Source organism: Amblyraja radiata, chromosome 20 (assembly GCF_010909765.2).
Source record: "Amblyraja radiata isolate CabotCenter1 chromosome 20, sAmbRad1.1.pri, whole genome shotgun sequence".
Classification (NCBI taxonomy): Eukaryota; Metazoa; Chordata; class Chondrichthyes; order Rajiformes; family Rajidae; genus Amblyraja; species Amblyraja radiata.
Window position 1 is genome coordinate 26,131,670 of NC_045975.1, and position 14,079 is coordinate 26,145,748.

Sequence of the window (14,079 nt, forward strand, 5' to 3'; positions counted from 1 at the left end):
TTAAGTAAACTATTGGAGCAATCTTGTTTGCAACTCAATCCTCTTGAATGATTGACCATTTGTTTTTTCTAGTAAGTACTTAGCTGCACACAGCTAGTCTTCTTGTGACAGTTTTAACATGCCCTCAGGAGGTTAATTTTCTCTCTCTGCTGAATGGTTGCATTATCCCCAGGGATATATCTGTTAATGAAGCAAATATCTTTTTGTTTCAGTGCCTGGAGCTGAGATTCTGTTTGTTTTACTTTGGGGTGTATTAGTGAGAGGCAGTTTAGCCAGTTAGACCCTCCAGTTTTCTGCATATTTACAAAAAGAACTTGGCAACAGCCTTGATTCTGTCTTGCTGCTGAGCGCTGGAACATATTTTCCATTCCTGTGGGGCTGTCAGTGTTTTTCACGCAGTTGGAGTTTGAGGGGGAGGGGGCCGAAGAGCCCGTGAGACATACTAACCAAACTGTTTGAAATCTTTCCCCTGCAGCCAGTTTTTGGGAGTGACATTGGCGTGGAATTAAAAGCCATTGGGCAGTGGAAGAGTCGTGAAGAAGTCTTTAATTTGAATAACTGCAAGTGAGCAGCTAAATAGAATGTGTTGATGCAAATTGAGTGACTTTTTATTTTAAATTGTTCATCCCAAAGATTAAGATTCACTCCTGTCTCTTTTAACCTTCCTTTTCTCCATTGTCTATTTTCTATTTGTTTTCCCACTTCTGGCTCGCATTCATAATCGAACCTTTCGATTTTAGGGATACAGCATGGATACAGTACCTTCGGCCCACCGAATCCGCGCCGACCAGCGATCACCCCGTACACTAGCACTATCCTACACACGAGGAACAATTTTACCAAAGCCAATTTACCCACAAACTTGTATGTCTATGGAGCGTGGAAGGAAACCGGAACACCCGGAGAAAATCCACGTGGTCACAGGGAGAACGTACAAACTTCATGCAGAGAGCACCCGTAGTCAGTATTGAACCAGGGTTTCTGGCGCTGTAAGGCAGCAACTCTACTGCTGTGCCACTGTGCCACCCATATCCTGGGAGGAGGTTGCCCTGGGAAGAGTTATCTCTCTGAGGTGCCGAGTCTGAAGAAGGGTTTCGGCCCGAAACGTCGCCTATTTCCTTCGCTCCATAGATGCTGCTGCACCCGCTGAGTTTCCCCAGCAATTTTGTGTACCTTAGAGTTATCTCTTGTTGCCTGGTAAAGATTCAAGCTTGTCTGTGCCAGCCATCATTACCTAACTATACTAATCCTTTTTACCAGCAGTGGTAAATAGGTACCAATCTAACTAATCCTATTTGCCTGGACAAGGACCATCCCCTTCCATTCCCTATCTGTTTTGATCCCTGAGGTGCCTAGGTTTTTGCAAGCTACCCTTTTGCTTCTAACATATTTGGAGTTCCCTTTAATTCTATTGGCCAGTGCTTTAATGCCACTTTTTGCTCTCGTAACTGCGTTCTTATCTTGCTTGTATCCTCTATAAACCTCAAAGCTCTTGCTTGATAACAATTTCCTTTATGTGCTTCCTTTTTTCCTTAATGAAACCGTTAATGTACTTTACCAAGTTCCCTAATCTTACCATTCTGACCTTTTTCTTGCAACCGGGTGTCGCCATGGCGATTGTCTGGCATGATCTTGTATATGCTGTGCTAACAGCTGAGTAATTCTCTTCCCCTGCATGACTGAGTTAGTTGTACAGGAATGCTGGCTGGGATGCTTTTCCATTCAACTTTTCCATTCATTATTTCTGGCTGGCCAGCTGCCTTGCCCTTGTTTTATGAAATTTCCAGCCAGCCCCCCATTTGGGATTTCTCTGGCCACAAAGTGCTTGTTCCTTTTCTTTCAGCCATATTAACTTGAGAAGCTGGGTGGGTAGACATTTTGAGTTTTAGAACTTTCTTCTCTCCAATTGATGTCTTGCAAATCTGTGATTAAACAGGGAAAATGCAGAAATGCCCTGCAGGACAGGTTGCGTCTGTGAAAAGGAATTGATGTCGGGTTGAAGACTCTGCCTTGGAGCTGGTCATTTTAATTTAGACTTTAGAGAGACTGCGTGGAAAACGGCCCTTCGGCTCACTGAGTCCCCATTGACCAGCGAGCACCACATACACGATCACTACCCAACACAAGAGAGATAATTTACTATTTTTTAACCAAAGCCAATTAACCTACAAACCTGTACGTCTTTGAAGTGTGGGAGGAACTCAGAGAAAACCCATGGGGTCACAGGGAGATTGTACAAACTCCATACAGACAGCACCCGTAGTCAGGATCAAATCTGGGTCTCTGGCACTGTAAGGCAGCAACTCTACCATTGCACCACCCCTAATGTTTTCAGAATCATTGATTTATTGATTATTACAGAAACTACAAGCCTGCTGATTCAGCATCTGTAATTTTCCACTTGAAGATCTACAGCAACCTGAGGTGCAGCCATGTGCCAAGCAGGCTTGCAGATTCCCTGATATGTTCACTGCTCTTGGAGTTGTCAGATATGCCAGTATAACATCAGTATTCTCTACCTACCAATTTCACCCCCCCCCCCCCCAGCCCAGACACTTCTGGGAAGTGCCTCTACTTGTGGTACTTCCTTGCCTTTCTGATGAAAACTCCCTTTATAAGGTGAGTGATCCTGGGCAGAATTAGCAAGCATCAAAGGAATGAGAGTTGTGGGGTATAAATAAAATTACATTGGGTATATCGTTCAGAAACCTACCCAATCCACACCTCAATTTATGTTCTGCTAAAGCCTCTACTTTATTCCCAGTCTTCCTTTACCTTCAACTCCTTGATAGTGAGTCTTGCCGCGATTTGGTTAAAGACATTTGTTTAAATTCCCTGTTTGGTGTCTTGAATATTTTATATTGGTGGCTTCAAGTTGTTCTTCCCTCAATGCACATTTTCTCTGCAGCCACTGTCACAATATGCTTAAATCTAGATACCTCATACTTTAAAATTAACTTTGAAATTGAGATGCTGTTACAAGGGAACGGGTTCAAGGATCTGACAAGTAGAACAGAAAAAGGCTCATTTGTCTGTTTAGTTACATATCAGTTTTATTGGCGAGAGAGGACAAAAGCGATACTTGTCTCGGTATGCGCAGGGTCCAGTTTTACAGCAGCACACCTCTCACTCTCTCTGCATCAGTCCGCGGCGCTGATCACGACTCAGCCCGTCGTCGCTGAACCCCTCTCATACATGAACAAACTAACTTCTGGCTTACTGGTGCCTGCCTTAATACAGGTGATAAATCAGGTGTTGAATTAACTGCCGGTATGTCCTGGCCAATAGTGCTGCTCCCAAATATAACCAATGGCAGGGGACAAATTCAAACTATATCCCACCCCCCCCCCCCCCCGGGAACAAGCGCTTTCAGCCACAGACTGGCGTGTAAAGCAATACACAGCGCTACAGGCTTGGCGAGTAAAGGTAATACACACAGCGCTGCCGGTTTGGCGCACAAAGGTTTAAACAGCGCCATCGGCTTAACACGTGGTAATTTAGACAAAGAGCTGTCAGCTGCAGTGTTATGGGCTTTAAACAGTGCTATGGCCACAGCGGTATGGGTCACAGACTGTTCGGGAAAATTCTCGTATAACAGAGTCACAGGGCAAGTTTTTTTAAAGACAGTGGGTGCCTGGAATGTGTTGCCAGGGTTGGTGGTGGAGATGGATATAAAGGTGGTATTTCATAGGCTTTTGATTTGCACATGGACATACTGGGAATGGAGGGATATGGATCATGCACAGGCTGATGTGATTAGTTTAACTTGGCATCATGTTGGACACTGTTACTGTGGACTGAAGCACCTGTTCCTATGTCATACTGTTCTATGTTCTATATGTCGGAGGAATGAATGTACACAGTGAATGCTAAAATCATCCTGTATGATGAAGGAATCTTGCCTTCATTGTAGCTAGTAGGAGCTGTGGTTACAGGGAATGAGAGGAAGCTCCAGAGGAAGGTGGTGGTCAGCAGCTGTGGAAGAGGGAGGAACAGTAGTTGAACAAGAATGTGCCACTTTGGGGAAGGGGAGTTGAATTAATGCTGTTCCTTCTGACTTAAATGTTGGTTTAGAAAAACTTGGAAAAAGCAAGCATCTCACTTGCACATCCTTAGTGTGTTTTCAGACGTGCCTGCAGAGACAACTTAGAACTGTAGAGCCTCCAGAGTGAATGCATGTGGTATCAAGTGATAACACAGCATATAAAATTGGTCCCAAAGCATAACACTAGATGATAAAGATCTGAATTGTTCAGGTACACTGTGTGTCAGAGTGAGTGTGTGGAAACATTTCTATTGACATTTGGATTGACTTCTCATCGGATATGGAAAATATTGCAAACTATTGCAAAAGGCAGGTAAGGAAAGATGTATAACTAAATGACAAGAAATTATTCTATTGGTTGGTAATGAGTCATGAAGAGAAACTCATCCAGAGGAGCTGCACGTGGCCACAACTGAATCTTTGCTGTTTCCTAAGTGGGCAAAGTGAAAAATGATCGGCAACAAAACGAGTCTAAAATATTGTGCTGTATTAAAAGGTGTTGTTTCCTTATTTGCATTAGAATAAATCAGGCAACTGAACTATTATTAACAACAAGAGAGCGGTACTGTACAATCTACTAGTGAACAATTTAGACAGTGAAGATGGTTGTGGACGATTGCAGCAGGATCTGGATCGATTGGCCAGGTGGGCGGAGGAATGGTTGATGGAATTTAATACAGAGAAGTGTGAGGTATTTCATTTTGGGACGTCGAACAAGGACAGGACCTACACAGTAAATGATAGGCCTCTGGGTGGTGGTGTAGAGCAGAGGGATCTAGGAGTACAGGTGCATGGTTCCATGAAGGTTGAGTCACAGGTAGATAAGGTGGTCAAAACGGCTTTTGGTACTTTGGCTTTCATCAGTCAGAGTATTGAGTATAGAAGTTGTGAGGTCATGTTGCAGTTTTATAAGATGTTGGTGAGACCACATTTAGAATATTGTGTTCAGTTCTGGGCACCATGTTATAGGAAAGATATTGTCAAGCTTGAAAAGGTTCAGACAAGATTTACAAGGATGTTGCCAGGACGAGAGTGTGTGAGCTATAGGGAGAGGTTAAGTAGGCTAGTTCTCTATTCCATGGAGCTCAGGAGGATGAGGGGAGGTGTACAAAATCATGAGAGGTATAGATCGGGTAGATGCCGGGAGTCTTTTACCCAGAGTAGGGGAATCGAGGACCAGAGGACATAGGTTCAAGGTGAAGGGGAAAAGATTTAATAGGAATCCGAGGGGTAACGTTTTCACACAAAGGGTAGTGGGTGTATGGAACAAGTTGCCAAAGGAGGTGGTTGAGGCGGGGACTATCCCATCGTTTAAGAAACAGTTGGACAGGTACGTGGATAGGACAGGTTTGGAGGGTTATGGACCAAGCGCAGGAAAGTGGGACCAGGATAAATGGGACATTGTTGGCCGGTGTGGGCAAGTTAGGCCGAAGGGCCTGTTTCCACACTGTATTACTTTATGACTCTATGACTTCATTGGAGACCCTCAGACAATCATTAATCAGACTTTACTGGACTTTATCTTTCACTAAATGTTATTCCCTTTATCATGTACCTGTACATTGTGGATGGCTTGATTGTAATCATGTAGTCTTTCCACTGACTGGTTAGCACTCAACAAAAGATTTTCACTGTTCCTCGGTGGTGAGACATAAAGTGAGAATTGAAGTCATGAACGACCAGAAGCTTGTGGCCACTGGAGTTGTTCAGCAAAATGTTCAAATAATCTATGTTTGGTTGGAAACATAGTGTACCAGAACACCAAGCTACATCAGAAGGAGGTGGTGGGAAGGTTAAAACAATAAAGCAATTGGGATTCTGGGATTTTTAAATACAGGCACAGAATACAAAGCAAGGAAGTTTTGTGTGAAGAAAAAAATCATGCATTTCCAGCTGGATTGTTGTGCTACAGTTTGGACAGTTTATTTTAAGAGAGGCTTTGGCAAGAGTGCAGATGAATTTTATTTGGGCTCCAAAGATGACTGATTATACTTGTGTGGATAGAATAGTAAAGCTCTGTCATGAGTATTTAATTGCCATATGCACTACAAACGGCTGTGTTTAAGAATGGATGCTAATGGGCGATTTGATGGATGAAATCATCCATTGAGTAAATAATGACCTTTTCCAGTGGCCAAGAGATTGTTAAAAAGAGGGCACAAGCTGACTGAATTAAAGAGCAGAAATGATATGAGATTGGTTTTCCGCAAAGCCTGGGAAGGACTTGGAGAGCACTGTCTGCATGGGTGTGGTGATGTTAAATTCAATGTGAGATTGTATAATTAGTTGAAGCCAAGTGCAGAAGAATGAATGGAACTAACTAGTTTTAAAGAAACTGCACAGTCTGAATGAATATCTGTTTTGCTGCACTATGTAAATTGCTCTTACTGAAGTGTGCAACTTGGATGTTGCAAGAGGAGGTAGCGGGGGAGGGCGTGAGGAGTAGTTGTGTTTCCTGTGTTTGTGTTGAAAGACGCTCGTGGAAGGTTGGAGCAAGATGACGTGGAAGGAAGGGTCCCTTCTGAATACTAAAGGAAGATGCCCTTGCAACAGGAAGATGCAGACGATGATCTTTCAAATGTGGAGTCCTGAGTACCAGGAAACGCCTATTGTGCTCATAGTGAAGGATAGGGGTGGGGAAGGATGGGAAGTGGACACATGAACTTAAATGTGACTGTGTGGAAGGGGAATATTAAACAAGTTCTGAACATGTCTGAGTACTCCAGGCTCTCTAGTACAATTCAGTGATTGCTGGGAGTCTGTACCCTGGGTGAAATGAAGACTATGTGTAAATGTGATAGGCAATAGGTGAGGCGTATCTAGAGTTCATGCGTGTTGCTGTAGTGATATCTTTCTGTTTGGATGAAGTGTGAAAGGTCCAGTGAATAAATGTTCAATGTAAGGGCAGGTGCAGCCAAGTGGGAAAGTGTGGGCCATTTGTGGCAGGGATTGGACATTCATTGTGAAAAGCCGATTGGAGGGCACTAAATGAATGTCAATTGTAGCTTTGAAGGAACTAGAGGAAAAGAGGGGTTGTGTAGTGTAGGAAGGAACTGCAGATGCTGGTTTATGCCAAAGACAAGACACAAATGCTGGAGTAACTCAGCGGGTCAGGTAGCATCTCCAGAGATAAATAATAGGTGATGTTTCAGGTCTGAACCCTTCTTCAGACCCAGTCTGACCTGACGCATCACCTATGTTTTTCCCTATGAGGGGTCAAGTAGTTGGGATGGGAAGATTGAGTTGTTTATCATCTATTGTTTGTCTGCATCCTACAGGGTTTTCTATTGACACAAATGAAGACAACTGATGAATTCACTGTCAAAATTAGCCTGGACAAATTAGCTTTGCCCTTCAAGAAAGATTTTAGTGAGAGTGTACCCAGGCATTCCAGTTAATTCTCAGTGAGCTGATATAGTCCCAGCCCAGCCTGATGCAACATCGACTCTGAGGAAATCTGTATACAACTAGTCAGCCAGAGACTATACAAGTCAATGAGTGGTGGCTGGTTCTCACCCATGCATACACTGATATCCTGGATCTGGATGGGCTTTAGTAGCTGTCACATGTAGAGTCCTCACCTGGCACTTGCCCAAGAGGATGTATGTCAATACTTTATGGTCTTGAGTTATTCTGAGTTGGGTCACAGAGTGGTGCTGCAGCTAGTGCAGGTAGGTTCTCATTACTGGGTTAATTTTCAGCTTTAGCTACTCCCTGGTGTAGGTGACTGGTGGAACGGCAAACCTGTGGGAGAATGAATTGATGGGATTTCTCTTGAGCTGGCGTCGACTGGATGGGTTGATTTTGCCATTAATAAATAATTTCTTGCTGTTTTCTGTGGCAATGAGGTAGATTTAGTAGAATGAGGACAAAATTGCAAGAAGTTTGGTGGGCGAGGCCTGGTGACGAAATGGAAACTTTTGTTCCATGTACATGTGAGATGGTGACTGGAGAGTGAATGATGTGTTGAAGTGAATGGGATGTTCTGCATTGGAACTGTTGGGTAGTGTGGGCAGGTGGTGTAAAGCGAGTCACACCGTGTCTGCCTCAATGAAGAGACCGTCTTGGTCTTGTACCCTGAAGGAACAGAGTATCTGGTATGTTTCTGCAGAAGTGGGGTCCTGGTACCATTGAGTTCCATCAAGACCTTGTAAATTGGAAATTGAATTGATGAGAACAGAAAGATGAGGGAAAAGATTTCTGGTACTCATTGCATTCGTTTTTAGCTTTTATTACACTCATTTCGCTTCAGTATGGCAATGTGATTAATAGTTTAGCAACCTGTGCTTTGAGATTTTGTTCTGGTAATTTTAAGCCAGCGCCAGAAAAATGAAAGTGAAAGTTGCCACTTCTTAAAAGTTCATATTAATTGTAAGGGGGAGGGTGGAAAACCCCTTGCTTTATTCCGACATTCAGTAATTCAATTGCAAGTCTGTGTCTTCTGAGAAAGCTGTTTTCGGGGTGGGGGGAACGACACAGCTAGCCAGCTGCCATCGTACATACATTGTATGTGTCCTAGCAGTATTGTCACCCTGTCCTTTCCCTGGTGCTGAGTATTATGTGCAAGGAGACAAATGGTTGACTGAACAAATCCCACCATGCCAGGAAGTATAATATATGCTTATAGCTAGTTCAAATATACTATTGAGCACTGGGATTCCAACTAAGAAATAAGAAATCCAAATATATTACTGCTGAAGGATAACAGGAAAAGCATTCTTGAGGCTTGAGTGGAAGTAGTGGATGCGAAGCTGATGTGAACAGTTGGGGATTAGCAAACTTTAAAAATCAAACTTGAACATTTGACTAATACAGTTCAAAATGTAAAGTGAACCAGCTAAGGTGGTGAGTGTTTAGGTGTGGCAACTAAAGTATTTGGTATGAGCACCTTGTATCAGAATCATATTGCCAGGAGAAATGGTTCTAGTCTGGGTTTCCTCAGTTTGTCTTGTTGATGGAAAACTATTCAGAAATATCCAATTAAGCTCTATATAATAAGGATGTATGAGAAACATACCTCCTATGTTGGAAATCTGAAGTAAAGAAATTGCTCGAGATACTGGACAATATTAAAGTAGGAAATGCAGGAAATCAACAGATCGATGGAGGAAGGAATGTTATTGTTTTCCATATTGGCTTAACTAATACAGAAGCCATTTGAAATAGCGTTGGATCTGCTGAGTATTTCCCGTGTTGTTTTAATTTTCCCAGTTTCTCTTTAGAAATAAGATTTATTCTGAAAGCTTACTCAGTTGAACGAGATCCAGATCCCGCAAGAGTTGATTGATTCCCTGGAGTCCCCTTCACAGTATGATACTTTGACTTTATTCCTTGCTGCAATTGTGACATTCATATTTGGTAGAAGTATCTCTAGTGAGCAGAATCTAGATCTCTGTTGCCACTGAAGTGGTTATGGAATACTGTTGGGATCTGAGTTAATAGGGGTCAAAAATTAAAATAAAACTCTCTCTCCAGTAAAGGCAAGGTTGAAATTGGGAAGCCCCTTTTCTACAAATAGACGTACAATTTTGAAACTTTCCCAAAAAACTATTGACAGCAGATCACTGCACTTGCCAAGGTTGCAATCTATAATTATGATACACAAGGGTATCAGGGATACAAATTAAACTTGAGTAAATGGGATTGAGGTATAGATCAGGACAGCTGTGAATTAATTGAATGGCAGAACTTCCTCAAAGGGCTAAACACCCTTCTCCTGTCGTGTTGGAAACAAAATTAAAATTTGTTCCTAGTGATGTGGAGGTTTTGATTTAATCTCGAATGTTCAGGGTTCAAGGTATATAATAACATCTTATAGTCTCCTGTTTGGATTTGAACATAGACTGTTACAGCATAAACATAAATTGAGATCAAAATACAAACTGATGCAGGAACTCGGCAGGTCTGGCAACATCTGAGGACCAGAGGGATGGTCAAAATTTTGGGTCAGGATCCTGAAACAGTCAGTGAAATTTGTTGTTAAAAGTAAACTATACATGCAGCAATGATTATATAGAGCAAGTGCAAAACAGCAGAATGGTGCAAGATTGTAGTGTGAAAGAATTACAGTATTAAAGTCCAATAATGGAATAATCAAATGAGGTAGAATTAAGAGTTGGAGGATATGGCAACACTTTAAAGAAATGTATGTGATTGGCTCAGAAATCTGACAACACTGGGGAAGAATCATTTCGTAAGTACGGATGTCTGAGCATTCAAGCTCCTGTATCTTCTCCCAGAAAGTAGAAGAAAGGAAAGGGATGCCCAGAATGACGGACGCCCCTAACAATACTACCATCCTTCCTCATAGTGTGAAAATGAACTGAATGGAAGGAAGTAATGAGCCCATGATTGACTAGGCTGAGTTCACCCCTTTGCAGGTTCAGGCCGTCATGATCTGATGCAATATCAGGCTGAGATGTGTGGTCAGAATACTCTTTATAGCTCATCTGCTGAAGTTTGAGAGGATCCTGGTGGACGTGTAAAATCTTCACAGATGCTGAAGAAAGTAAATATGCTGATGTGCTTGATCAATGCATCATTGTGAAGGGACCAGGTTGGGCTGCTGGTGACATGGATGCCTAGCAACTTGAAGCTGTCTGCCATCTCTACAGAAGATCTGTTGATGAGGACAGGGTGTGTTCACCAGTGTGACACCATGACACTAGGTTTTCAAACCTTTTCTTTCCTGTAAAAATAGGCGCAAAGTGCTGGAGTAACTCAGTGGGTCAGGCAGCATCTTTGGAGAAAAATGATGGGTGACATTTCAGGTTGGGACCCTTTTACAGTCTAAAGAAGATACCTGACCCAATACATCACCCATCCCTTTTCTCCAGAGATGCTGCCTGATGTGCTGAGTAACTCCAGCACTTTGTCTGCCTTTGGTATACACCAGTATTTGTAGTTCTTTATATCTCCATTTTCTCTTTCCTGTATTTTGTCTCATCATTATTTTTGATCCAGCGAACTACTGATATCATCAGACTTAAAAGATTGCGTTGATGTTGTACTTAGTCACGCAGTTATGGGAATACATGGAGTGGACCAAGGGAGTGAGTACATAACCTAGAAGGATACTAGTATTGAGGGTCAGCGTGGGGGCGATGTCATGACTGATTGCAACTAACTTGAGGTCTGTTGGTCAGGAGGTCTAGATGCCAGTTGCAGATAGAGGCTCCAAAGACAAAGTCCTGAAGTTTAGGTATGAGGTTATTCAGTATTATGATGTTGAAGGCCGAGCTGTAGTCAATAATAGGTAACATTTTACAGGTTGTGTATGTTGCATTGAATAATGGAGCACAAATTACAATTTCAGTGTTCACCTTTGGTGAAACTGATAGACTGTATTCTTAAGAGGCAATTGTGTTTGATTGCTGCAGGGAGGTTATATGGAAACAGTTTATTTTCCTTAAGGGGCTGTCCCACTTGGGGGACCTAATTGGCGAGTTTAGAAGAGTTTGAAAAAATGTCATGTTGAAGACCTCCTTCGACTATGTAGAAGACCTCCTTCGACTGTGTTGAAGACTAGCTACGACTAACTTCGTGAAAATGACACCAAATAGTGGAGAGTGAAGACTACCTCCTTCGACCTCCCTTCGACTATGATGAAGACTATCTACGACTACCTTCGACTACCCTGGAATACCCTCGATTACCTATGACTAACATGCCGACCTACTACGACTAAACCTATGAGTAAAAAAAGTATCGATTTTTTTCCATGGCAACCTTTTTTTTACTCACGGGCATTTTTCAACATGTTGAAAAATACGCCGCGACCTAGCTGAGGCCTCAAGTACACAGGGGCTACTCTCGAGCATGAAGGAGAGTTACAAAGACCTCCTACGATCTTGTGTCGACCATGCTGTGAGTATGAGTCGAGGGCGAACTCGCGGATTAGGTCGACCAAGTGGGACAGCCCCTTCAGACCTATTTTTCCCCAAGACAATTTTTTCTGCTTGTCAATTTCTAAAGTAAATTTTAAATGATTCTCTTAGTTCCTGATTGAAATTGCATTTTAACATTTTGGCCCATGTAATACGAAGAGAGTTCCTTAATTCATCAATCATGTTGATGTGTCCAATTTACATTCTGAAAACCTGCATTATAGCTTGTAATGTATTTTGAGTTGGTGTTACATCTGGATACAAAGGGCTTGTAGAGAGCACTGTCATCAACAAAACAGATGCATATTGTATTCTGATCAGTGGCACTACATGGTTCAGTGTCAGTTCCCTCCTCTCCCACTTAGTGATGTCTCCAAAAGGCAGAAGTGTGTGTTTCATTTTGCATTTCTCGGAACAACACAAGGTTGTTTGGTCCAAAGTAGGCACAAAATGTTGGAGTAACTCAGCGGGACAGGCAGCATCTCCAGAGAGAAGGAATGCTTGGTCCATACTGGTTCTCGTTCCCACCTTTCATTTCCCTGTCCTGCTGCTACATTATCTCTTGCACATGCCCAAGATTTTCCTCTTTGATTCCTCATGAGAATAAGTAGTTATTTACAGCAGCTAATTAACCTTGCAGCAAACCCTTGGAGCATGGGGAGGAAGCTGGAGTATAAGAGGAAACCTGCACTGTCCCAGGGAACAACTGCTGCCTATAATCAGTGGGTCATAAACTCAAGTTCCAGGATGGCAGATGGATCGCTGCATTGCTGACGATAATGTCAAGAATGTTTTATTGTCATATGTCCAAGATAGAACAATGAAATTCTTACTTGCTGCAGCACAGCAGAATATGTAAACATAATAAATAATATAACAAAAACTGGATTGGAAGCAAGACAAGACGGATATGAAATTATTTGATCTTTTTAGTGTGTCTAACTCACGAGCTATAGATTTCTTTTTGTGAGCTATAGATACCATTTTCTAGTTTCTGTGGCGTTATTAACAAACTCGACCAGAAGGTTGGAATACATAGAAAGTGGTAGGAAGTGTTATTGCATAAATTGATTGTGCTGACGTAGTCTGAGTATGGCATCCCAATACAGGGTCGTGCATCAAAATGGATGCATCTGTTAATCTCATCAGGGGCATGATTTGATTCAGTGAGACAGCAATTCTACCAGTTGTGACACTGGTAATCTCTGTGGAAGTTGGACAAATTATATATTTTCTAGTTTCTGTGGCATCTGTGCTGTTGCTGGGGGCAAAGCCCTCACACAACGGAATCTTGTAAGAAGGAACTGCAGATGCTGGTTTACACCGAAGATAGATACAAAATGCTGGAGTAATTGAGTGGGTCAAGCAGCATCTCTGGAGAAAAGGAATAGGCGATGTTTCGGGTTGTGAAATCTGGTCATTGTCTCCCTGCCCCCTCCCTTCATGTGCATCAACTGTACTTTGAAGTGAATGGCACGTGTGCCTTGGGAGTGGGCAGCTGGTCACCTGTGGAGGGATTACCAAGAAGCTGAATCTCTGCCCTCAACTGGACGTCCTCCAGCAGAGGGCCTGGGCAGCAGTGAAGGAACAGCAACCTGGATAGTAACCCAGCAGTGTTTGGGCCAAATGAAAGCTCCTTACTGCCACCATCTGGCATCAAAACAAGTATTTGCACCTTGTATTAAAATCGGCTTTCTCCCAAAACATACGTACAGAGAAAAGGCTATCAGATATTATGTAGAACACAGCTGTATTTACCAAGTTTTCTTCTGGATAATATCTTGTATGTTTGCCATGTGAAGCCGTGTGGGGAGCATAGCTTTTCATGTTAATCGTGTTAACCGCTGTTCTTTCTCTCCTCCCAGGGGTGTACATCCTGATTGGCGTTGGAGCTGTGATGATGATCGTCGGCTTTCTGGGTTGCTATGGCGCCATCCAGGAATCTCAGTGCATGCTGGGAACGGTAAGTCCGTTCTCCTTTCTGATCAATGTGAAGGGTCCTGACCTGAAACACCACCTATCCATGTGTTCAAGAGATGCTGCCTGACCTCCTGAGTTACTCCAGCACATTTTTGTAAACCAGCATCTGCAGTTCCCTGGCGGGTCAGGCAACATCTCTGGAGAAAAGGAATAGGCAATGTTTTGGGT

At 42.7% G+C, this 14,079-nt stretch overlaps 1 protein-coding gene across 1 annotated transcript in view; it reads left to right on the forward strand.

Moving 5' to 3' along the window:
* cd81 (CD81 molecule) overlaps positions 1 to 14,079 on the forward strand; it is a 51,161-nt gene that overhangs the window by 23,281 nt on the left and 13,801 nt on the right. Inside the window, exon 3 of the mRNA XM_033039125.1 lies at positions 13,797 to 13,894. Within this exon, the coding sequence (XP_032895016.1) occupies positions 13,797 to 13,894 (98 nt within the window). The remainder of the gene's footprint in view (positions 1 to 13,796; positions 13,895 to 14,079) is intronic.